The sequence below is a fragment of the Diplotaxodon limnothrissa genome, linkage group LG16 (assembly GCF_057381915.1).
Source record: "Diplotaxodon limnothrissa isolate DT_005_m linkage group LG16, D_limnothrissa_male_GT1.1, whole genome shotgun sequence".
Taxonomy (NCBI): domain Eukaryota; kingdom Metazoa; phylum Chordata; class Actinopteri; order Cichliformes; family Cichlidae; genus Diplotaxodon; species Diplotaxodon limnothrissa.
The window spans coordinates 21,825,689-21,853,164 of record NC_140611.1 but is presented as its reverse complement, the minus strand read 5'-3'; the positions used below and the strand labels follow the sequence as shown (position 1 = coordinate 21,853,164).

General features: G+C 39.3%; 1 protein-coding gene across 1 annotated transcript; it reads right to left on the bottom strand.

The window, feature by feature from the left end:
- Positions 1 to 458: 458 nt before the first annotated feature.
- Positions 459 to 25,957, bottom strand: LOC146616150 (rho GTPase-activating protein 6). Its single transcript, XM_085373994.1, has 13 exons — positions 25,764 to 25,957; positions 14,871 to 15,030; positions 14,227 to 14,298; positions 13,199 to 13,461; positions 12,805 to 13,000; positions 12,268 to 12,323; positions 12,028 to 12,178; positions 11,767 to 11,915; positions 9,447 to 9,626; positions 2,109 to 2,206; positions 1,689 to 1,939; positions 1,112 to 1,180; positions 459 to 1,027 (listed from the first exon to the last, which is right to left on the bottom strand). Exons 1-13 carry the CDS (start codon positions 25,908 to 25,910, stop codon positions 459 to 461), a joined length of 2,361 nt encoding a protein of 786 aa, XP_085230120.1. The 5' UTR covers positions 25,911 to 25,957.
- Between the last annotated feature and the right edge of the window lie 1,519 nt (positions 25,958 to 27,476).

The following is a 27,476-nucleotide window of genomic DNA, read 5'->3' as shown; positions in this document are numbered from 1 at the left end:
TTCTGTTAAAATGTAAGCATTTTCTTGAAAGAAAAAATACAAAAAAACAATGAGCCATGAACTCAAGACACACATATTATTGCAGCATTTACAGATGTGTCAAGATTAGGTTGCTATAAATTTAAAGAAATATTAAAAAACATTTTTTTATATTTACATTCAGCATTAATATAAAACAATATTCAAGTCCAATTATTACATTCAAGTCTACATACAAGTTTTTCATGGTTCTTTTTTAAAAAAAATACAAAAACATACACAATCATGCTTAAACTATATAGTTAGTGCAAAATAACAATAACAAGTATATATCATTTAGCATTTTATATTCAGTATAAAACACTAAAATCAACTGATAATGTTAACTGCACACAATGATAACCTGATGATGTGACAGGAGACGTGCACATGTTTTTATAAAACATTGATCCACAGTCTGCTTATCAGTTAAGAGTGGGTCACACCAACGTTTCTGGTAGAGCTTCTGGATTTTCTTTTGACATCATCTTCCATATATGCCACCTCTCTTTCTGCCAGTTTGAAGAATCAGGGCCTTTTTCCTCTCCAGGCCCAGTGGCATCTGCTGTATCTACAATCTTGAAGTCAGCGCTCTGCTGGGACTGTTGTGGGATTTGGGGGTCATGCTGAGATTTTAAGAGGGAGGGTGTGGAGTGAGAAATATGAGTCTCTCTTAGAGGTCGAGAGCAGTTAAGGGAAGATAAACTGTCAGTCCTGACCTGGAGTAATGGACATTCAGTGCATCCTGTCCTTTGTGCTAAGTTGTCTGAGCTAACAGCTCCCGATTGGCTGCTCATTGCCTGATGTAATAATAACGATTCTGGATGTCTCTGCTCTCTTTGGTCATCAGGACCACTGCTGCAGCGAGTCACCGGAGGGTGTGGCCTGCATTCCGAAACGCCCAATGACATTTGTGTTGCACTGACAGGCAGCTTGTTGTTACCTTGGTGACTGCTCAGCCCCTCGGATGAGCCGTATGAGTCACATTCCGACACGTCTCCAAGGTATCCTGGGAGAAAACATTCATTAGCATCCAGCATTTATTCCATATCCAAAGACCATCTGGAGCAACATGTAAAATGGATTCAGTTACCGGCGATGCCAGTGAAATCCTTTCCGAACAGCTCATGCCAGGTGTCCCAGAAACTGTCAGCTGAGGTCTCTAACAGAAACAAAAGAACTAAGAGGATTACTTTCTTTGCTTTAATGCATATTATCTCAATGCAAAATATGAGAAGGTTAAAGCTATTTCACCTTTTTTAAGCCTCTTTCTGTTTCCTTTTGGCCTTGGCAATGTGACGTTTACAAAGAAATTATCTTAGATATATTAGATACTGGAAGTTATGGAAATGTTTAATGACATGTGACCATCTTGTCTTTTAAAGAGAGAAATAAACGCCTCCTTGGGAGTATTTCAAGCATCAAAATGATACCATAAAAAATAGAAGTTATCATGTTTTATTATTTGGAAATATACTGTCATGTTTACTGTTTTATGTTCATATTACAAATGTATTCATTATATCTGAACTTTAATGTGACTTTAATGTGACTTTAAGGCACTGTTGGCTAACATAGATGTGGGAGTGAACTCTCAGGAAGAAAATTCCACAGATCTTTCAAGTTACACTTTATACATTAAAACTATGGTTGAAATGAATTTTGTTCACCTTTGTCAGTAGAAAGTGTAGGGGAGGTACTGCCAGAGTTGTCTTTTGATTGGTCTCTGAGTTTGTCCTGTCTGGGAACTCTGTCTGAGAGCAGACTGCCGTCCTCTGTGTATTTAAACCGCGGTCGATCGGACAGGACGGGGGAGTTATTGTCATAGGGGGAAACCTCTCCACTAGATGGCTTGTGTGAGTCACTGGACAAGCGTCTGTCAGTCAGAGAGAACGACTCTTCTGACCTAAGGCTGGGCTCTCTGTGAAGACAAAGCAGACGCAATATATTAATGGATGGGTATGTTTGGACAAAAACACTCAATTCTAGAAAAACCTGTGACCACGAGCTATAATGTGTGCTTGATTCTGATCATTTAAGTAGTCATGCATGCGCATAAATGCACAATGAGACAAAAGGCAGAAACTCACGAGCATTGTGAGGCCTTTCTCCGCAGTAAATAATCCACCACATCAGGATCTGTTTCCTGCAAACTCATCAACAACTCATTCTGCAGGTCAGGGGGCACCTAGAAAAAAAGACATAAATTTGGTTTCTCCTTCATCCTCACTCATTGATTTGGTGATTGTGGAGCAGGGAAATTATTTTACTGCTATTGTTAAATAATTGTCATCATTACCATTGCATTAATAATATAATCTGGAGTTTATATTGTGTTTAGAGGTTTAAACAGTGTGTCTTTCAGAAAGGCTAAAAGTAACAGGACAGGAAACAGGCTTGGAGAGTTTTGCAGAAGTGGAAGTTATTTTGAGCAGCAGGCTAAGACGAGGCTTTAACAATGTAACAGATAGCTTTAAGAAGGCCTTAAGCAGTTATGACTATTTTATACACAATGCATATCTGTGCTTATTAAAGAGTTGGAGCTCGGTCAATTAATTGGGGGTCGGAAGCTTTGTTCGGCGCGATGTCCGGACAATCTATTGTGCAAGTGACTTGGAGCCATAGAAGGAATTGCAATACATGCTTACAAAACACTTATATATCAGGTCATTTCATATTAAGGTTTAAGTAGAGGTTCTTGGTTAAAACATTTATTTAGTAGAAAACATACATATAGTCTCAGTGAGCCTCTGGTCTGGTAAAAGGTCAGAAGTGCAACAGGTGAATTGAGAAAGAGCATGTGGGGTCAACACACACACACACATGAGTTAAATTTATTTAGAGGAGAAATTAGTCATGTCTCGGCAAGAAAGAGGAACAATTCACTTTAAGACAAGAACGGAAAGTACCAGCCATGAAAATAGAAGATGATCTTCTGGGTTAAAAGTCATTGTGGTGTTGATCTGATCTATGTATAAAATGTATCTGTGACGCATGAAGGGGCGTCAGTAAATCAAACCCTGATGCTATAAAATATCTGTTTATGCTTTGATTAAGTCGGAGATCACTTGCTGTCGGCGTACAGAGTGTTCTTCCCACACGTGTGTAGTCATTAAAATCATTGTTTGACCAAGACCTTCTGGACCATGGGTGGTTTGTATTCTCCTTCCTCAATTGTGAACCTTAACATTTGGGGGCTTCGTCCGGTGGTTGAGGAGGGAGAATTGGAGGTGTAGATGGAGAAATTTGGTCTTAGGTGGTCTGACGGGCAGACATGAATTCCAGTGGTCGAAGTGAGTGGGCATAAGCCGGCTTATCCAAAAGGTAAGGCACTACCTGTTGAATTATTTCCAAAGTGTGCCAAATTGGATATGATAAAATTTAAGTCTACTCACTGAAATTACTGGTGGATGTCTGTTTTGATTTTGATGAAAAATCTCATGAGTTGAAGCAGTTAGAGTTCTGCTAAGAAGAAATGAAAGCAGTTAAGAGTCTGATAAGAAAAGTTTAAATACTGGGTGGAAGTCCCAAAGAAATTGAGTTCGAGTCTCAAGTAGTTTGGTAGGGAATTGGTTATTTTGTTGGATAGAGTCCAAATTTGGTCATAAGAGTGGACCTGAGCGGTCAAATTGACCACTAGGTTGCATCTGCCTCAGTTATACACTTGTTTTGGGTGTTGATTGTTGTTTCAAAGTATTATAAATTATTTTAGAACGGAACCGTGGGGGTTCTAGGAAGCGCAGAGCCCGGAGGTTATGCTCCCTCCTTGTCGTGGACGCGCGACATTGACCTGTCGGCGAACAGGGTTAGTTCAGTTTGGCTTAACTGTGGGGTACAGGGCATCCTGGAATGAAGCTAGGAGTTAGTCTCCTTACCGTTTGGAACGGTACCTGCGCTTTTTTGGTCAGAAGAAGTTGGACTTCGGGCGTGTAACTTTAACCTAACACTTCGGGGTAAGCCTTGGCTGTGAAACGCCAAAAATAGAGCTTCAGGCAAAGTTTGGGTTGGTTGACGCTTTTAAATTGTGTTAGGGACTTTAGAGATGAGGCCAGAAACTGTTGGACAGATACTGGTGAATTGGTCGCAAAAAACTCAGGGAGTTTATCCGCTGGGCGGTTATTTTAAATTTGTCGAAATTGTGTAGGCGCTAAAGCTGACAGATCTGACAGTGGTTGTAAATATAAGACGTCGTTGTAATATAGAATAAGAAAATTTGGTGTGAGAGATCTCTGTGTGTCGAGTCAGTAATGCACTGACTGCCTGCTGCTATTTTTAGATGTGTGTGTGTGAGTGTGAAAATGCAAATTAGTAAGCAGTGAACTGTTTAAGCCACAGTTGGTTTTACAAATACTGCTGCAAACATTGTAGAGTGTGTGTTTAAGATGCCATTTATGTTTATTAGAGGACTATAAATAAAGTTTTGAGTTGCCGTAGTGGATGTATAGTAATTGACTGAGTTTGGATGCAGATATATAAATATATTGAGTGCACTGTATATACTTAAGACTAACACATTACTTTCAGTAGTAACTTTTCTCCAGCATTAGTTGCTGGTGTGGTTTATTTTTTCAATTTCTTGTGTGTGCGGTGAGAATTAATGGAGGTTTCAATTTTTCGTTTGTTTTTTGTTTTTGACTTGCTCTTTTTGATTATGACAAGCATGTCTAAAATACTCTTAGGAAAGTGTGTTTTGAGTTATATTCCTCAACTCTGGTCACACTTTAAGTGTGTGAATGCGGTGACTAGAAGGTTTTGAATGATGAATAAAGGTGTGAGAGGTATTTCTTTGGTGATGTAAAGTAGGATGTTTTAAAGTTTGAAAGTGTTTTTAATTTAAGAGATGCATGAGTGATGTTATAAGAGTTTAGTTTATTTAAAAGGTGTGTGTGTGAGAGGATTATGAAATCATTGTGTGAATGATGCTACATTTTAGATCAAAAGTTAGTAGAATTACAGAGGGTTTGTAGATTGTAAATACAAAATAAGTTTGATTAGCCTGCAGAAACAGAAAAGCAGCTTGAGCTGCTCTGAGAAGCTGTGTGTGTGTGACAGGAAGTTACATGCGCATAAAAGGAAGTGACTGTGACGAGTGAGCACCCAGAGAGAGAAACAGATGAGTTAAACTTTAGGCAGATAAAGCGAATGGAGGTTTTGAGAAAAGAAATGAAAAGGATATTAATTGTATGTTTTAGTGTGTTAACACAGATTACAGATAAATAAAGGTGGACTTCTCTCAACCTGGAATTTTGAGTACGGCGCCAAAACCACTAGAGTAGCATAATTGGGAGAAAACAGGCCAGATTTTGGCTTAAAATTTTACAGCTTGACCTCGCACTTGTCCCCATCCTGAGAAGAAGCTCAAAGGACAGTTAATCTCCTGATGAAGACCGACAGAACATCGTGGACTTCAAGAATTAACAGCAGCCAAAAGACAGTGCAACTGACTCGTTAATCTTGAAAGAGATGACTGAGAGGATCAACAGAAAAGAAGAAACCACGTGATGAAACATGCACGGTGGACAGCAGGCTGGTAAGAACAGTGTGACATGACTGTTTAAAGGCACTGAATGTGGTATTTTGCCAGGCTGGGACTTGATCCAAAAGGAAAATACTGAAGAGAAACAGAGAAGAAACAGACTGTGTTTGCTGGAATTCCAGACAACAAAGGGACACTGAGAGAAGAGGACAGTGACCAGTGAGAGGCGAAGCCGGACGAGTTCGACTGTGAGAATACAGGGTGTAATTGGATTGAAATGAAAGCCTGAACTCATGATGGTTTAGAGATGTCCACCGTCACAAACAAAGAGGTAAACAAGAATAGAAAACATACATAGACAAAGTGTTACATGTGAAATTATTTCTGGAAAGAATCAGAAGTGAGATAGTTTTGAATTAAGAAATCAGGGAAAAGATGCATGAATTAAACCTGACTATAACATATAGAGGCAATGAAGAAAGCAGCTTACACTCACTGAACATTAACAAAATACATAGGAAAAGCAATGAAGACCTGCTTACACGTATATACATGACATAAGTTGGGATTTCTGACCAGAGAGAGGGAAACGGGTAGTTTAAGTACTTATGATAATAATGAAAATGTCTCAGTTGTGTTTCTTTAGGGGCGAAAGAGACCTGGATCAATTCTCCCCATGCAGCGGTCGGAAGAAACCTGTAGGTTAACTTGACTGGACATGCCAAGGCAAGTTTCTGGTTGAATTGTTCACAGCGCCATGTCTCCATAAACCTGACAAGTGGGCCCTAACTTCTGGCTGAGGAGCAGGAATGCTGTTAATAAGGTGGGAACTTAAAATTTGGGTTAGCAAATTTGGGAAAGACAACTGACGGCTTGAGTGGAGAATTGTGCAGGAGTCTGACACACTGCAAAAGCAACATATGCAAATTCACATACACAAACAGAAAATGCATTAACCTTATAAAGACAAGACAAGCTCATGGAGTTTAATGCATAGACACTGATTAAACCTGGCTAAGAACACAAACATATGCAATGAAGAACAGCTTGCTATTTTGTATGAATGATACAATGGTGTGAATGTTTAATAAAATGCATTTGAGTTTGTAATTGAGGAATAGAAGAAGCCATATGACAAAGGGAGTGAGTTATGTAAACAAAAGTGATTAAAGTAGTTTTAAAAGAGTGACTTAGGAGTGCTCTCTCGTACTGAGTGATCAAAACCAGTGATCACTGTAGAAAGAAATAAAATGATTTAATGAGTTGGGAATGTTTAAACATATGTTTCTGTTGTTACAGCAACTCATTGAGAGATGACTCAGTATGCAAATTAGTTGGAGTGAGTGGTGACGAAGGAACTTCCTGTGTGTGTGTGTGACTGAGGAAGTGACTTTCAGAAGAGGAAGCATAGCAGAGAAGAGAAGTACAGATTTGGGTAGGAAATTTATAGTTTAGTGATATGTTGTTGTAAGGGGGGTTATGTTTTATGCTGAATTGAAGTATGTTACAGAGCATAAGGGGGTGATTTTTGTGTGCAAATTGTGTGGTTTTAATGAGACTTTCGGTGTATTGAGGAGGTGAAATTATGTGGTGGCAAAACTTTTGTGTGTTTAAGGTTGTTGAGGTTGTTGTGGTGATGGGTTGATTCTGTCAGTTAGGTTCGGGTTGTTGTTGTTTTTGTTTTTAATAGAGGGAGTTTTAGGAAACATGGACATGTCTAAAAATTGGGCCCATTATTTTGTAACAGTGCACTTAAAGAAAACCTGTCAGGTGATTTTGTTTTGTTTTTATGAGCTAACAATCAGCTCTATTTTTTCCATTTCTGTTTTAAGCAGGCCTGCAACAGTGAATAACGGCGCTGAAAATTCTCGGGAAGAGCAAATATAAGGGGGCTTTCCAGATTACAATTGGCTGAGGAGAAAGCTACCTGGGGACTATTCAGGTCGTAAGTCCCTGTAAAAAGGATTTTATGCGAGTCAATCCAGTCCAAAAGCATAAAGAAATATTTTCCTATGGAAAATAAAAAATGACTGAGCTCATTTTGCTGAGGGTGGAGAATCTGACGCGGGAAGCTCCACTATTAGCAAAAATATGGAGTGAATGTGTGAGTGAATGTGAGGATGAATAAATGTGGACAAACAATTTGCTTTTACCAGAGAAAATTTCTGTTTTGTTTTGTTGACTGGGGTTAGATTATGGGATTATAGTATATTGTTGGGAGAATGCCAAATGTTAAAGGGGAAACATTTTGATGTAACTCAGTTATCATTAATTGAAGAAACACATGACTGATAACTGTTCTGTTTTAAGTTTATTTTTATGACATAGATTGGATCATGAGTGGGGAAACTGAGCATTTTTAAGTTTTGTATAGTATCTTGACACATGAAATGTATCAAGATAAAGGGGGGTTTAGGGTTTAATAATTTAATTGTTTAATAATTTAGGATCATTTTAGGACCTTTTGGGTTTTTGATCATTTGGATATGGTAAAACTGAAACTGTTATTTTTATGTTAAGGTTAAAGGATTAAAGAACTGAATCCTGTTTAGAAGATACAATGCCGGTTTTTCAAAGCTGTGCACAAATCTTAGAGGGAAATTGTGGGACACGTTGACAAAAAGATATCCTTAGGGGAAAATTAGTGAGGGTTGAAGGAGGAGAACAGGTTTGATTTCTTTTTTGATCTTTAGAAGAAGTGGTTATAATGTAGGCTTACACAGACAGATATTACACAGAAACACACATGACAGTATTGATTCCAGGCAAAAGGCCTCAAATTCATTTAGCTTTTAACTGAACTTAAAGAAGGACCAAAGAGGAAGGAAAGCATATATTTTGGTTAAGTCTGATAAATTAGAATTAGAAGGTATTGTTACATTAAAATGAGCAAAATGAAATAAAAGGCTATACCAAAAACAGGTGATAACATAGGAAATGTGAGGTTAAAATGAAGTTAACACATAGGACGTTGAAGAATATATATAAATACAAGTCAATAAGTTAAGAACATAATTAGGATCATGCTTTTGATTACAGAGTCCCAAAAAGGATAAGTTAGGGAGAGGTAAGGTTAGGTCTGGTAAAAGGTCAGAAGTGCAACAGGTGAATTGAGAAAGAGCATGTGGGGTCAACACATACACACACATGAGTTAGATTTATTTAGAGGAGAAATTAGTCATGTCTCGGCAAGAAAGAGGAACAATTCACTTTAAGACAAGAACGGAAAGTACCAGCCATGAAAATAGAAGATGATCTTCTGGGTTAAAAGTCATTGTGGTGTTGATCTGATCTATGTATAAAATGTATCTGTGACGCATGAAGGGGCGTCAGTAAATCAAACCCTGATGCTATAAAATATCTGTTTATGCTTTGATTAAGTCGGAGATCACTTGCTGTCGGCGTACAGAGTGTTCTTCCCACACGTGTGTAGTCATTAAAATCATTGTTTGACCAAGACCTTCTGGACCATGGGTGGTTTGTATTCTCCTTCCTCAATTGTGAACCTTAACATGATTAATCGCATCAGAACGAAACTCTTCTCCATATTAATTAGATGATGCCCCCCAGAAGGGTTTAAAAAAAGCCTACACTGCTCGTTTATAGTGAGTCATTTACCAGATGTTTGCAAGGTGCACTGAGAAAATAATTAATGTAAATACATGTTTGATTGACTTCTACCCTGCTGATTTTCTTGACAGATAATTTTCAGATAGTTTAACTAAAGTGTGACTCGGCTGAGGTTTCAGTTGAAAAACAGAGAATGTAGATAATGAAGATGAGGATCCTGGCATCATCACACCAACAAAACAGAGGCTGGAATCATATTTTATTTGAAGTCGATTTTTATATCTAGTTGGGTGAACTTGCACAAGACACAACAGCAAACACTGACTGACCAAAGAAAACCTTAAGAATGTTTAACATCTTAGTTTGCAGTTAGAGCCCTTACCATAAACAGCGTATCATATGTATCGATCATCTTTTGGACAACGCCGATGATGGCTGCACTCTCCTCTGCACGGGCAAAACTCTCTACTGCAAATTCTTTGTCTGAGTTTTTTTGCTTGTGTAAGAGGTTGGGTCCAAAGACGGTAGCTAAATTAAGCGATGTCATCTTGTTGCCTGTAACCTAAACAAAACAGAACACAGAGTTCTCATAACATGTTTAAACTACTGAACAAACACATCCTCCAACTAAACTTTCATTATATCAATGTATTTGCACATATTTTGCTTTTGAGTTGATGATTAATAATCATATTGGGATAAGCTGATCACTTTAACTGTCTCGTAATTCTCAAACAAAGTGCTGCATAACATGACATAACAGTGCAAAAACATGAACAATCGCTGGTTCGAGTCCAGGAGGAGTCACAAATTCCCATTAGGATTATGTCAGGATGAGATCTACTGTGAAAAATCTGTCAAATCAAATATGCAGATCCATCTATATCAGGTTTTTTGCAGGGAAAATTAGCTGCAATTGAAAAAAAGATGGAAAAAGAAAACACCTGTGGGCATGAAAGCTTTTGCAAGTGATCTACTAATAAGGCACTAAGTTATTCATGCAAACATAGCCGGCTCATTGCAGTAATGACCAACACAAGCTGCCAAGAGCAGAGCAAATTACTGAAGACAGCTTAAGGAGAACGTTTTATATATTTGTAAGAAACTGGTAAGAACTTTGTGGGAATTTGGATGCTGGGCCATCTGCTCTTTGGCTAGCTTTGACAGCTCAGGTGTGGAGAAAAACTGCTTTAATACAACCAAACCTATACGCCTGGAATCTGTAACAGCTGTCCTGTGAGATGTGCAGAATAACAACACAAAACACTGTTTGCCATCAGATCCTGTCTGAATATTAATGGAGTTACCCCTACTGTGTGTATGCACTGCTGAGTAAAGACATGTACAGGCTTTTGTACTCTCTGCAGTTATCACTGTATGGGCTGATCTCTGTGTAGAAATGTGACTTGAAGGACAAAATACTGGAAACTACCTTGTTCACTGTAAAAAGTACGTTTGCTGCCTCTCATACATCACGGTTTGTATCCATCTTGTTTTAGGAAACTATTGTCCCCTTCCACTGCGTGTCCATGTTAAGTTGTGCCCTGTTACACTGAAATACCAGTGTGATTGAGGACAAGAAATATGTGAAGTGCTTTTCTAAACATTCAGTGGGAGGAAACAGCGAAGAGCCAAAGGACAGAGCCAAAGTTCTGCCACCGCACTTACAACTTTGACTAATCCACCCACAGCAATTACGCACTCATTCTGATAACATCTCCTGTTGGCATTTCAAATAAATTAACGTTCCTAGCGGCAACTATCACAGCCACATCAGGCGCAAAATAAGACATGCTTTTTCCCGAGTTAAATAATGGTGTAATTTGCACTAATTTGCCTGCAACAGTCCTTAGTAAATCACATTTGTATGATTCATTTAAATAATCTCCTCCCTAATTTTTTACACTTATTGGCCCTTCCAGTTAGGTTTATTATTTGCCACGCAGTGAAAAGAGCATTTACCAAATTTCATTAAATGATGCTTGCCTCGAGGCGACCGTTGTTGTTGACTGTTGTGAAATAAACTTAATTGAATGATACTTATTCCACCTCAAAACCTATGAAGTTAATGCTTATGTTTTGTTCATCTTCTAAATTCTGAACCATGAGAGGGAAATTTAATCCACAAAATGTGTCCATGTTTTATAGCCACAAAATTGACACTGTGCGTATTAAGTAAATCCCAAGAGTAGCTTTTAAAAAGCCAATTGAGGGTTTTGCACAGAACAACAGTAAATCTGGCCCTAAGACAGAAGAGAATGATACCAACGTGCAGTGTTTATGTCCTCACTCAATGGTTATTAAAGAAACCATATTGTCCATAAAGGTGTTGCGTTTTGGTATGTCCCTTCCTTCAAATTAAAAATAAGAGGCCTCAGATGTACTGCATATCTTTTTGACTTCCCTCCGATGGCAGTTGGGATACAATGTATCAGCAGTTTGTCAATGAGATTGTTTTGTGATTTAACATATTTTTTCCTATTCAGCGATAGAATCAACAAGCTATAAAATGTGAGTTCTTGCCAAAAGAGGCAGTTCCTAAGGGTTAAACTCTGGATGTCTTCTGGGAGCAAAGAAGACAAAATTATTAACTAAATTATCATCACCTCATTGTGTGCTACCTCACACTTATATAAAATTCATCACACAAAAGCTTGTGCTTCTTGGAAGCATTTTAGACTGCTGTAAAAACCGGCCTCTACCTTATGTCCCTCACTGTCCAGGCTGTCTTCAGCATGTGCAGACACAGTGGACAACAAGCTGAGGAGGCGCTGTAGCGTGTCGCTGTTACAGGGAGGAAGCATAAACACCAGGAGCTGGATGGCACTGTCTTGCTGTAAAAAATTCAGCACTGTAGAAGAAAAGAACAATAACAACAACAACAACAAAAAACACACAGTTAACATTAATTTCAAAGTAATCAGAAGATAGTGGATTGTTTATTGTGTGTGTCTTTTTCTTACACATTGTATTGATGAAGGCTGTATAAAGTTCTTTTGTCAGCAGTGACTCAGGCATGTCTCTTAAGAATTCTTTAAACAATGCAGCTACATCATGGACGCTGTGCTCTTCATCCATGTAAACCTCCCATCCCTGGTCGAATTCCTCACGAAGCTGGGTAAAATATTGTGACAACTGATATGGTTAAAAGGTTACCCGTGGATAAAGTGCAGAGGTGTTAAAAAGCTAAGCTGACGTCTTACTTGTCGTACTCGCTTCTTGGAACTCCCAACACGAAAAATTCCAATTGTCTGTAGGGCTAAACAAAGACAAAGATGCTCCTTTACTTCCAAGGCATTTGCATCGCAAGACAATGAACATTTAACCAAGTGTTTAAGGGGATATTCTGTACATTTTGCATCCATCCATTTTCTTCTGCTGGGGCTGGAGCCTATCCCAGCTGCCATAGGGTGAGAGCTAGGGTACATCCTGGACAGGCCCCCAATCTTTCGCAGGTCCAACACAAAGAGACAGACAACCATTCACACCTAAGGCCAATTTCCAATGACCAATTAGCCTAGCCCCACTAACTACATGTTTCTGAAGTGTGGGAGGAAGCCAGAGTGTCCAGAGAGAACGCACACAGACATTGAGGGGAACACAAATTCCACACAGACCCCAGCCAGATGGTGGATTAGAACCCAGGACCTTCTTCTGTGAGGTGCATTACTGTACATTTTATAGAATTTAATTTGGTATTCTGCACTGTGTTTATGTACCTTTACTTGTGCACTACGTACCGTATTTTTCCAGGTGCTGGCAGCACTGGTCCACTATCTTGGGCACCTGTCTGTAAATAGGGTTAAGGCTGAGCTTTTCGTCATGGTGCTTCTTCGTGTTGCCAGCTGCCTCTTCTGGCAGAGACAGCTGGAGTGCCTCCAAGAGCCGAGACTGGTTGTCATCAAGGTCAGTGATGCAATCCACAGACACTCCGCCCTGTTAAGCAGATGGGTGACAGTATAATGACTGGAAAAGCAATTGATCATATGCTGTGAATGGCCACATCATCAGCCTCCGGGGGAACATCTAAAAAGGTCACAAATTCTCAAAGAAATCTCGAGTGCAAGCATAATCAGACAAATAACTTGTTATTCTACATCAGTGTATGTAAGGTTTGTTGACAGGGAAGCCTACCCGTCTGCGTGTCCGTGGGGCTATGTCTGGTGTGCTGGGCAGTGGTGATTCATTAAGGGTCTCAGAAGTGGAGCTCAGTGACGAGTTGCTGCTGGAGAGCTCTTTGTTAGCCCTTTTGTAGCTAGATGTAAGATGAAGGAAGGATAGCATCAATTCAGTGGGGTCACTGTGCTCTTCCCGCGGGTGATCGTGCCGCAGCTTGTGCATGCGGTCGTTGGATATGACATGCGACAGTGGTATGCCAAACGCCTGTGGCGTGGTGTCTATGTGAGGGGGGAAGAGCAAGACAGCGAGACTTAAAGTTCACATATAAGTCAACAGAAAGCTTCTCTTTAGATGTGTCAATCACGGCAGCGTATTGTCCATTTTACTCTCTGGATTAGTTTCCGTAGAAAGCATTTAATATATATTTTTAAATAAATCCTGCTCAAGATAAATGCCAAGAACACTGTTCTACAGCCACACTTAATATTCAGAGTGAGGGAGCACATACTTTCCCAAGTGCTTTTGTAAACAAAAAGGGAAAAGAGGAAAGAGGGGGCTGGGCATGCCTGAGGATAGGCTGTAACGAACAAGCCACCACTTAAGATTGTTTTAGTTATTTCCCTCGACTGCCTGTCTGACAGAGAACATCACTTTCCTGTTGGATTGTTGCAGCGGGCGGGGCAGCGTGGTGGTTGGAGATCACAGCCCTCTCTGTACTGATTTTGATCGCTCAGTGCTCCGTGGGTATAAAAAGCTGAGATTGTCGGCTTCAGTGAGTCGATACAGCTTCAGCCAAAAGGGATAAAAGAGTATTTTTTAAAATGTCACAGGCTGACTAGACTAGAAACTGGAAGGGAATGAAAGTCTTACAAGACTCAGTGGTTCTCCTACAGACCTAAAAGATAGCTGTGTTTATCTTTAAGAAGTGCTTGAAAGCACCAAAGTTCCTGCTATGCTGCCATTACTTCATGTTGTAAATAGAAAATTGGGAGAAAACTACCCTTTAAAGCACCAGAATTAAGACTATATCCTGATCATGTTACCTTTGTCTTTACTCCTCTCTTTAGATAATGAATCCAACTTCCTCCTGAGTGTCTTCTTGTGCTTGTGGCCATCTAAAAAAAGAGTCACAGGTAAAAAAAAAAAAACAGAGGTCTAGATAATATGTTTCTGTTTATGTCTGCTCCACTTGATATTCTCAGGATCACTACACAAAAGAGCTAAGAAACAAACTATATAAAAAATGTCAAGATAATGACATGCAAAGCAAATCTTAATTTACAGGACTGTTCCGTTTCAGAAAACAGCACATTTTTCACATGTACTCTATTTATGGCGTTTTCAAAGCACTACAGACTCCAGGGACAATTTTGAAACAAGAAAAACCAAGACAGCTCACCAGAAAATAAACAGTTTTTAAAAGCTTTCTTTATAGAGGGCAGCAGTAGTGGAATCCAGAAATGATTCAGCCTATTACTGGAGAACGTAGATGAACTCACGTCATTAAACCAATGAGTTTATGAGTATGACGCCCTTACACAACAAAAAGGAGAAAAGGGAGAGAGGAACATTTCCCATCTGTTGCTCAGCATGTGTTTTTTCAGAAAGTTTCTTGCCTGAGACAGAATAACAACTTGGGAGACAAGAAGAGGCCTGTAATTGTGTGTGTGTCTGTGTGTGGTAATACATTTAGGGATGGTGATGTGGCAGCCCAGGTCATGACACCGAAGCAATCGCTTGAAGGCCACATCCTGGAGACGAACCCTCTCCAATTCTGAGAGGCTTTGCAGGGGGACGGGCTTGAGGCCAACAGTGCCTCCTGACAAGCTGTTCCAAGTGAAGTCACCCTGAGGGCAAACACAAACATGCAGGTTTTAAAGCACATCAGACAATTACATCCATAATTTGTGTCATACGTTCATGACCTGTCACACTCTCTGCAGATGGCAGTGTGCATCAACTGACAAACACTTGCAGTTCTGCTTCACTTGGCAGCTGAAAATCATCAAAACTGTTTCCCACGAGGGAAACTGACAGACTGCACGGGAGAAACAGGTTGCAATGTGCAAATGTTATTCATTTCTTGTTGCGATTGTATTAAACGCTTTATGTAATCCATCGCAAATGTTTTTTCTGCATGTCGAAACAAGAATTATGAGGTGTTGACATTAGTGATGCTGCCTGACTGAACTTGTGCCCCAGTAATGTGAGGCCTTTTGACCGTATGCCTCCACCATACAGTGTAGTTACAGATTGCATCCATATCTGTCCACACACACATGCAGTCATGTGAAAAAGAAAGTGTTCACAAGACTCTATGCATTCCTGTGAAAGAAAAAAACCACTACACTCCATCTTTCAATAGCATGCACCGTTAGCAGCAATAACTTGAATTATTCATTTTCTATATGACTTTATAGTCTTTTACATCACTTTGGAGGAATTCTGGCCCACTATCCTGTACAACGGTGCAGTTCATTGAGGTTTGCAGACATTGTTCCAAAGTCTGAACTTTGACTGGCCAATGCAACACCTGGCCCAACTTTTCTTTTTCAATCTTTCTGTTGCAAATTGCTGCTGTGATTTTGGATCGTTGTCCTGTTGTATGACTCAATTTTGGCCTAGCTGTAGCTGTCGGACAGACTGAGGACAGAGCACCCCTCCATCACTGTGCTTAACAGCTGGTATGAGGTGTTTGTTCTGATATGCTGTGTTTGGTTTTCGTCAAACATCTTCACTTAGGTCTTGCCTGACAAAAGGAGATTGTTACAGAGCTCCTGCGGTCTGTTCAGATGCAACTTTGCAAAGATAAGCCGTGCTGCCAAGTTTTTTTTTAGGGAGAAGAGGGTTTCTCCTGGCAACACCTTCCAAACAAGCCGTGTTTGTTCAGTCTTTTCCTAAATGCACTGTCATGAACTATAACATTTAGCATGCTAATTGAGGCCTGTAAAGACTGACATGTAGCTCTTAGTTTTTTTTTCTCCAATTTCTTTGACTCTCTGAGTCTGACCTTTGGATGAATTTGCTGGGACTTCCACTTCTGTGAAGATTGCGGCATTGCGCCGATTACACCAGATCAACAAAAACCTTAAAAACTTAGGCTTTAATAGGGGTGGTCACACTTGCTGATGACAAATTAATCAAGTGCATGTGATTATCATCATATACTTACTCATACTGAGTACTAAGTACTCAGTTTTTCACAGAACTACAGAGTCCTTTCTTTTTCACAATAAAAGCCTCATGGCATAACTGTTTTTATCTGAATGAAACAAACTGACATATGGATTTGTGCAACACCTAAAAACACGCTGCCATAGGGCACAGCTGCTGGAAACCAAACAAAAAGCAAAAGCTTAACTAGATCAGCTGAACACCAATACTGACTGTGCAATAATAGCTCCCCTTAAATGTGAAATGCATCATCTTAATTTCTTTTTAGCTCAATTTAGTATAGTGTGTACAGTTTTAGCAGGTGCTTGTCTATCGTCTAAAAAGCCATTTCACAAAAAATGATTCATTAGTAAACACTGTTACAGATATTCTAAAGGTCTTATACTGGAGTAGTGACAAGGAAAATAATCTGATCTGAAATACTCATCCTCTGAGCATCTCCATCCCAGAGATTACCCTGCTTTGATCCAGTACAGTCAAGCCAGTCATATGAGCCATTTTCCAAAGAAGCTTAGTAACTCATTATCGGGATAAGGCTTACACTAAAGTGGCTCACTCCCATTAAATGAGAATTAGGGCTGTGTAACAGTAGCATACCATTATCTAGCACATATACAGTATGACAATGTGCAGTATAAAAGCAGTGAAAAAGTTTAAGACGCAGGCATTTTTTCAGAGAGGCATCTGAAGTCTTAATTCATTCACCAGCATGACACCGAGCCCAAACCTTTAGCCACAGTCACAATCTATCCTCAGTGACAAGAAGAACAACGAGTCCTGCAACAGATCGCCTGGGCCACACAGATTCTCTTGATCCCAACATCATCGAGTCAGTCTAGGATATCAAGAGACAGAAGCAATGCAGACAGCCTAAAACCGCAGGAGAAGTGTGGGAAGTTCCCCAACATGCTGGAACAACCTACTTGCCAAGTACTTAAAAAAAAACAGTGCTTAAGTGTACCAACTAGAATTGGAACAGTTTTAGATATCCTCCTCTTTACAGCACATAATCTTGCATAATTCTAACTGATAAAAAATATTAATTTATGGAACTACTATAGAAAGAAGCTGCTCTTTAGCATCTAATCATTTTGTAATGCACGGGCAAATAATATTCTATGACAAACATATTTTCTTTACTGTGCAAAGAAAAGTAGTCAATAACCTGTATTTGGCATGTATCACAATAGATTTGTGACTCTTTTCTGCTGCCAGCTTTAAATGTTAGATGCACGTTCAGTCTCGCTTTTAATGTGATAAGCTTGGATTTTTTTAAATTTTTTTTTTGTGTACAACTATATTCCATTAAAAAATGTATGATTAGTGATTCCTATAATCATTACTTGCCATTTACAACAGTTCTGATCAATTGTATATAATATATACATGAAAATAAAGGGCTTTTCTTTCAAAGTGGCAATGAGCAGGAGATACTTTTGCCCTGTGGCAGCCGGGATAGACTCCAGATCACTCACAACCCTGAGATGGATGAGTGGTAGATAAATATTATCTTAGCTGTCAGCATTTTACAAAGCTTTTTGGCATTACCTTTTTGACCATTGGACAGAAACTACACACTTAAAACCTTAAATCATTAACACTGCAGTTGCATAAATGCCATGAGTAAGTCACATTTGCAGTTATGTCACTTTGTTCACACATTCCTCTTTTGTGACTGTATGGGAGTGGAAACGCACTCCATGTATCTGATGTGATGGTGAGCTGGGTTCCCACAGTCTCTCCCAGTTGTTACAGTACTCAGAAACAAAGAGCCACTTATTTGCTTTGTGCAGTTCCAAGCACCGTCCTCTTTTATGCAATATCTCTTAGCCAATAGGTTCAATTCTGTCATGTCCAAACATGAACAGATTTCATTCAGTGCTTTTTCATATCATTAACAGGTTGTGACAATTACTGCCTTTTGTAGTAGCCTTTTGTAATTTTTCAAATTAGTCAGATTACAGTGACCTCAGAGCTAAAAAGCTGTTTTAAGATGCTACAGAAGCTGTCATCATAAAGGTGGAATTACCGTTTGCTCATGTTTGTCCCTGATGGGGCATTATCCTCAATTTACTGGTACGTTAATATCAAGTGATTAACTTAATCCATTTATATGCTCTTATAGCAACTGATCTGAATATCTATTTAAATTTGAAACACTCCAGCTTCACTGATACACAGCTCTCAAATACAGGTGCACCCGGTTGTGCAGGACCTAAATTTAAGTCAAAGCCTTGCTGAAACACAATAGCGCTTCCTCGAATACAATGAGAGGAAATGTGCAAGGTAGTTCGTACAATATGGCTAGATTGAAAGCTCAGATTACACCAATCAACCACCCTTAAACAAAATCCAGAGGGGTGATGAATATTCTTTAGTGCTCAGGAAGCCATTGAATGGGGCATTACAGGAAGAGCTTTCTATGGAGCCCTTACACTGTGTCAACATTATTTGCTGGAGAGTTGTACAGTGAATTCTGCATTAGATTTGAATAAGCAATGAAACAACTACATTCAACACTGGTATACAGATTTTTGCACGCAAGGGTGGATGTCAGCTGTTATTTCCCTTTGTGTTTGTAGTTTTTTGCAACCATTATTAAACCTCCATTATTGAAAAACGAAACAACCAAACAAAAAAATACATTTATTTAGAGGACTGAGTCATCATAAGATAAGGCTAATAATATTGACGCATAATGTATGCTGAGTAAAAGTGCAGGTGCATGAGTGGAAATATTGTGATGCTACCTCTATTAAAATCGTACGGATCAAAAGCGTTAAAGTCTGTCGGGCATAAGCGCACGTCCTGAGTTTATGTCATTACACTAATGCCTGCAAATGTACTCTGCAAACTGTTTAGGAAACATTCAGAGCGTCAACAGCTCAGATCGCTAACTTTCTGAAACATTACTCACAGCGTAAGTGATGCTTCGCTCCAGATCCCCCATCACAAAGTCTCCGCGGACGAGAAGTGACCCTTCAACTGCGCTCAGAGCCCATTAGTGCCAAATTAACCGATTTCACACCATCGTCCCTGATACAAGCAACCCACATGTTTACAGCCAGCACTGCCCGGCCTCACGTCTACTGGCAAGTGACACAAGTTCTGGGTACGATTTACATTGCTACAAGCCTCATAAATAAAGTTAGGCCTGGCAGGGAGGGGGCGACAGGAAGAGTCAGCTCTCTTTGTGTCAAGTAAACAAACGAATCCCAAAGCACAGAAGTGCATACCTGCAGGTACATCAGAAGCACGCACGGTTAGCCAGTTTGTCGCTTTGCGCGATACTTCAGAAGTGTCAATCATTCTTAGAACTACATTACCCAAAAGGCCGTGCCAGGCACTGTTGCTACTGAGAAGTTTGGGAACCCAATTCTAATAAAATAAATAAGTAAATGAATTTAAAAAAGCAAGTAAAGAGTATATTAAAGTATAATAATACTTTAATACTTCGTTCTTTTACTTTACTGGGCATTTTGCTAGCTGGGATATGCTCTAGACCTATTGGTATATTAATAATATGCCATTTTGCTTGGTGCACAGTGCTGCAACCTTTGGCTTGATGAGTTCACGTTTCCTATATCATGTAAGCTTTTACACTAGCCGTTTGCCAGAGAACATTAACGCTAGAGTTAAATAGCTTGAAAATAAGGGCTAGACTGTTAAATCCAGCAGACAGCTGTGCTCGCTGCAGATAGGCTTCATCTGTATCTGCACTCAATATGAGTCTTTTATAAAGGCATCAACCCCACCCACAATCCTGAATTGCACAAGTAGTTGAGAAAATGAACCCTACAGTCCCTTGACTCATGTCCTCAGGAGCTGGGTTGAGGTACTCACTTCACTAGAACTGGGTCATCATTAGTGTTGCTTCGGACGTCTCCACTTTTACCTGCTACTGTATGATAAGTCAAAACTGTAGCAGCTCCTTAGGTGAAACCCGTCCACACTGACATAACATGACAGCAGCTGGCGCAGTCTACCGTTGACATAGTGCTGAAATTAAAGCTTCTGAATTGTGTCTGCAGAACTTGGTAGTCAGAATAAAGGGCCAGCAGCTACAGAGATGAAAAGCATGTGAACCGTTTTCGGTTATTAGGTGTGATATGATCTCCCGAAAACTCAAGTATTTATTACTATTAACACAGTAATGTTCTGATGTTAATACACTTAAAGAATTAACATGCTGAGCTTCAACTCATAAACAGCCACTGTGATTTTATCCTGTAAAATTAATGTAATTTCCATGTGGGTGATGCCAAGCTGTTATGGCCCACAGGCAACAAAGCAGTCCTCCAATGTACCACACCTTTGTAGTACCCATACACTTCAACGTCAACATGTCTGTTCACTGATTTGTTCGCAGCGGAGAGTGATGAAAAGAGATGTTAACAACATCTACTTAAATGAGCATTCTGCTTTGCATCTTTGGAGTAATCTTACATAAATGCTCATTTCTACCAAGAATAGCCACAGTACTTAATTTTCTCTACTTACAGACAATTGTGAGTTAATGAATATTTAACTTTGAAATTACTTTATAATCCCAGCTTTACGAAAGTCAACAAATCTAAGCTCTCCTTTCTGGAAAGCAGAGGCTTCTTGCGAGAAGCAAACTCAAAATATTTGAGTGTTTTAGACAAAGTTTCATTCTCATCTGCAATTCCAAACTTTTTCCAATCTACAGGTTTGCTTAGTTCAATTACTTCTTCCACAGGAACAATAAAGCAAGGCTTAAAACCTGTAGATCTCTTTGTACTAGAGTCATGCCTCAAATTTCTTTTTCTTGTTTATTTTTCTTCCACATCTTCTTGTAAAGTGCGCTGAGACTTATTCTCTGGAAATGAGTTTTCTTAATGCTTTGGGATGATAAACAGGAAGCAGCACGCCAGACAGACACAAAACATTTTGATAGCAATGTTGGGTGGAGAAATCCTCCATCACTTTGAGAGCTCTTCGGACAGCTTAGCAGTAATAACTGAATCACCGGCAAGCTCTTCCACAAAACTTGAGAAACAGCTGAGATCAATCGAATTTACTCTAAAACGAATATCATAGTAGCAGGTTAATCATTAAAGTGCTAAAAAATAAACAGATAGACGAACGCTGTGTGTGCGTGCTCATGTGTTAGTTAAGCAACTGTTTATTGTACACGCCACATTAGGTAGTTTCGGAAAAAGACGTGAATACAGGGATTCACAATTAAAAAGGGTGGTTTATGACATTTTGTTACACTGTTTTTAACAGATATAACCAATAATAATACATTTAAAGGCTTTTTTCATATCCACTGGAACATATTTTGACTGATAATCATGTCTGTGAAGGTTCTCAGTCATCCAGGTCATCGTAGTCAAAGGAGCTTGGAAAGAAAAGCGTCTGGACTTCTTTAAGTTGCTTGAAGACGTTTCACCTCTTCTCGGATGAGAGGTGAAACGTCTTCAAGCAACTTAAAGAAGTCCAGACGCTTTTCTTTCCAAGCTCCTTTGACTGATAATCATACTGTCATATCATTGGGAACACAACAGCTGGAACAGCTGGAATTTTTACCCCGCTACAATACGGTTCCTATTAAGTTAATGCAACAACAGTCAAAGTTTAAGAGCTAATTTTCAGAAACCACATGTTCCTGTTGAAATCGCAACGCTTACGTGCACACTGAAAGATTACGACAATTTGGTGAGACACCTCGTACTCAGTTGTGAGTCACAAACGTGACTCAAAAGGGCACTTTATGCGCTCTAACTGCAGTCATGCTTTCAGCGCTATTGTTAGTTCTATATTTTCTAACTTCAGTGTTCTGAAAACAAGCTCGATTTCACTTTAAATATGCCTCCTCCAGCGTTTAATAAAGTTAATTCCTTTTAGTGAGATTCGAGAGTGCAGTTTTGAGTTTCCTGCAAGCTCTTTTTCTTTTCTTTTTTTCCCCCTTCAGGCCATCTCTGTGCTGTGATGCTTAGAGGAATGCAGATGACGCCAAAGCTGCACTGTTTCTTTTTCTACATGAAACAATATACCCAGCGCGCAGGGCTCCATTCTGATGTGTTTTGAGGCTCACTGTGATTTCTCATTTTCAACTTTAATGCCGCAAACACTGCAGTTTTAGAAAGCTTGAAAATTGCTTGCATGCTTGGTGGCTTGTGAATTGAGGCTCTATGTCAGTATCTATACATAAATAATGATGCAAAAGGCCTGAATAGATTAAGAAGCTCTCTAGTCATCAGAAACAAATTTGCTTTAATGTTGTTGACAAAATCTATCAACCTATATATTCAGCCTCCTCCTACTTGGCATGAAGTTAATAAATAATGTGACCCAATAGCCATGCTGCTTAAGCAAATGACGGACTAATGATCTTGTGTATGAACAGTGCAAGTATGAAAGTTGATAACAGTATAATTGCAGACATTTTGTAAAATATATACTAATAAGTAACTAATTAATTCAAGATGAGTGTGGATATCATTTGGAGATTATCTCCTAACAAGCCCTAATCATTGTTCCAGTGATGAATATCCTCATTTCTTCGCTACATTACTCCTGCAAAATGATGCATGGCTCCCTCTAAAGGCTTGATAAGCAATAACCCAGTTATAACCCTGCCATTTACCATGTTAGATCTAATTTATAGCTGGATATCTAATCTGGCTCTATTGAGTCATTCAAGTTTTCAAAAGCTCTGTGACTTTCCATGTGAACGATATTAAAACTGAGTGCCAAAAAAGATACTTAATGATTTCAAATATGCAGTTTTTCACATCACCGATTTAAAAGTCAGGAAACATTTTTCAGATATCTCCAGTCCAATTGCAGCCAGTAAAAGGCAAAATCAAAAACAGCTCAAATGGACGCTTACCATGACTGCAACTGAGTCTACGTACTTATAAGGACATGAGAAAGAACCAACACACTCATATTAAAAAGTTACAGACTTAGCGTTGGGCAGTCATACCAACTGTCATGATATTGAAGCGCTGAGCACACTTTAGATTTTTAGTAAATTATTAAATTATTTAATTTAATAAATCTTTCAGTGCTCAGTGTCCTGTCTTCTGAGAATGTGTTGGACCATGCTGTTCTCATTGGCACTCTTGAGCACCATACACAGATCAGAACTGGGGAGGGGGGGGGGAATCCCTGAAACTATAATATAAACAAAAAAACAAACAAACAAAGAAGTGATCCATAAGCTTTTAACAGCTCATGGAAGCCAAGATTATGAATGGGTTTTAGTTATTCAGTGTAAGTATCCAGGAATTTTGGCTGAGAATACAGTTTAACTTACACTAAGCAGATCGTAACTTTTCTATTATGTAACCAGTGGAAAGATGAATGTGAGACAAAATGATATAAAACAATGATTTTGCACATATGTTTACATTGGTTTCCATTTATCAGACACTAAACTTGACACTATAGTGCTGCAGTTGTAAGCCAGCAGATTTAGCCCCATGCCATGCAGTCTCTTGTCGGACAGTCTCTAGTGGGAAGAAATATGTGCCTGAGGGACTGTAGCCAAGGATCAGGTCATGCTGCTGTACTGTGAGAAAGAGAGGCTTTCTTCATGTAAACCAGATGTCTCTGCTTTCCATCTCCACTCAGATTGTTGAGATTCTGAGTGAGTACACCACTAATAAAACACAATGATATTCAACCTATGGAGCTAGCAAACCACTTAATAACATAGATCAAAAATACCGTTCTGACACATCCCTTTAAACAAGAAAAGATTGTGTTTTTTAATGTCAGGATCACACTGACGGACCAATGAGTTCCCAGTCATCCTGATCATTTGAATCATGTCATCATTAGAAAGCAGTGTCAACCAGTGTTATATTTTTTATAAGCCCTCTGTTTGCCTGTGTGATCTTCTCTTATCCAAAATCAATAGCGGTTGGCATTTAAGTAATTAAAAACACTAGTAAAAACAAAGTTGGGGAATTTAGTGGGTGGAGATACAGCAGTATTTTGTGGAAAGGCGAAAACACTGTCAGCCTGCTTTTACTAATATTTCTGCAGAAGACTTCGACTCTTTCCGAATGAACCACTTGTCGGACAAACTCAGAAAATGTGACTTTGATTTGTGACCTTGAATAAAGTTTGCATACAGTAAGGCACTTGTCGCTGCAAGCTAACACCAGTCACGTGGGTCTCTAGAAATGATCTCAGACTTCAGATTTCAGCTCAAGGGACTGAAGTTCTTCCTAGTTTTGCGCTGGAATTGCACAGCTGCACTTTCTATAAATGTGTAAATACTTCCTCACATTCTCAGTTAAATTAATATTACTAAAAGTAACTCTGTTATTTGCCTGCACGTCTAAGCTTGTTATTGCAACACAAGGAACATTCAACAATGCTCAGTAGAAAAAAGAGAAAAAGTGCATGCTAACTCATGCACACACTCCAAAAAGTCATAAATCACATTAAAGTCTTCGCTGACAAAGGGTGTGTCTCCAGCTTAGATCAGCTTCATTCAGATTCCCTGAAAACTGAATTTCTGAAGGCTCTGAGGCTCTGATTTGCAAGAGAGACCAGATATCTGGCATTTATTGGAAGCTATTAGAATGTCACATCTGTAATGCATTTCCATTATACAATACAAACAGTTACCATGAGTTCTTAAGTAAGAACAGGGGTGTTTTTTTTTATATAGGATGCTAAATAAAATATAATAGCAAAATACTAATACTAAAGAAACGTCTGTCCTTTTATGTGCTTTGACCCGATTTCCCTCACTGTGTCAGATTCGCCAAATGTGTCAAAGTTCAACGAGCTGGTTAAGACAAAGACTTGTGCTGACATCACTTTGACAAAAGCAACCAGCTGAATCACTTTTACTGTCCCGAGACACACAGACTGCATCAAAAGTCTACACATCTCATCATGAAACTAAGAGCTCTGTTAGTCATGGACTTGGTGATGTTGCAATACTGAGGATTTTCCTATGATATTTAGCCCACCTGAAAATCAAAAATAAATCAAATAATATAAATGATAATGATGATGATAAATTTGTTGAAAGCGAATTCCCAGTGTTTTCCTTAAAGGCAAAATTGAGATAAAATAATAAATGGCTATATATCATCCATATGGGAATTTCAACTACTTCCTGAATTTTGCAACAGTATAAACAAGTTCTCTCTTGTGCTTCGCTCTTGCACGCTTAGGTACAAAAAACATTTTTAATATTTCTCTGTATTCTAACCTAAATTTTAGGACACGTGCATCTCCACAGTTTAGTAAAACATGTCAGCATCAAAAACATTTCACACAAAAATCGCCTACAAACATCATCACTGTCTGCGACCTCTTCTAATACATTTAACACCAGAGGAAGTACGCCGAAAATCCGGTTAGCCTATATTTGTGGTGTCAGTCAATCAAACCTGGCGAGTCAACTGACCTTAGTCGACGTCTCCTCCGCTTCGGTACCGCAATGTTGCATCAACGCCGAGTCCAAGCTCCTGGTCTGCCTCAGTCTCCGCTTGGCAATACTTTTGGGGCTTAGCGAGCATGAGAAAACAGTGCTTAACAGTCCTTGAGCGGACATATCTTCTTCACTTTGTCAGGTTGTGGAGAAAAAAGTGGAAAAACTGATTCATAATCAGGTCCAAACTAAACGAGCGAAAGAAGGACTTTTTCACAGCAGCAGCAGGTCCCCCAATGCGTCACCATGTTCCGTATTATGAATTATGAAATACGCGCCTGGAGTCCCAGGTCGCCTCCTCCACCTCCCAACACTGACTCACTGCTTCCTGCTTTCATCATTTAACATCCATTTAAAGAAGTTATGTTAATTCCCCCCCGAACACCAAAACAGCCAATACACTCAGGAGTTAGAGTAGGCTGTGACTCAGAAAGCGTGCATTTAAGTTCCTCCTGCGGCTCAGCTGAATTTTTATTTTTATTTATTTATTTATTTATTTTTATCGCGTACACAAGCGTAAAACACAATGCAAAAATAATAAATCACTAAAGAGACTCCTAGAAAGCTGGAACAATCATTATTGTAGAATAAAAATGAGACTGTTGGACTATTTTACACCTTATCCAAATATTGCTTGCATATTTATTACATACAGTATAAACTCATTAACTTAATTGAAAGAGTTGTTAGAAAGAAGCTTAATTTATCTTCTTTGTAAGACTCCAAATGTACAGTATATGTCTTTCTGTGATCTGGTAATATGGTGAAGTCCATTTTACACTAACTGGGCCTGTGTTGATTACACTGATGTAAAGTGAAACTGCCAGTAGATGAATTTTCTGTGGGACACATTCACACCATGAATACAAAGACCAAAGTATGCTTTTGGCTCTCTCTTGTGTTAAACCTTACATCTTAGCAACAATAAAGACAGAAATATTACACGGATCTTTTCCCACCTCATGATCCTCTCTTCCATCACCCTGAGCTCAACATAGAGCAGCTGAGATACATGGCATGCAGTGCCCTCGGAACAGGCTCTTCCTGTGGGAGCCCCGGGGAAGGGACCTGTGTGATAACATGACATGTGAACCAGCACTGTATGGGCACGATAAGGACTGATCAGATACCAGAGCCCACCAAACAGACAGGGGAAGTGGTGATAAGAGAGCGGCCCCGCGTTTGATCCACTTATTTGGTGGTGGCGTGGTTTGGCGTAAGACTCCCTGCAGATTCTCATCAGACTTCCCGTTCTGTCATTTCTCAGAGGGATAGATGCAGCTTACACTGACCTAGCCTTGTAAAGTATAAGTGTTTAGGTCACACACGCTGTGTGGACTTTTGGAATACCTGGCAAAATACAGTTTGGTTTAGGTTTTTTTTTTACATCCATGCACAGAAGAGCAAGTTATATCACTTCTTTACTTAAGTCACGTGGGTCACTGAGATTCTGTAGTACTGACTTCTCCGATTTGTGATGAAAATATGAAGAGCACAGTGCAGATTTTTTTAAACTCTAGAAACATATGTGTTGTATTTTGAGGCTTACTGGTTGTTTAAGAAAGACTTTCAATGGGAAGCATTTGAATTATGTGTACAAGAATGTGCCACATTGTATGAGTCAGCATGGCAAGAGCTGAGAGATTATATGCTTTATTTGGTTTGAACAAACAAGAACTTTACAGCAGA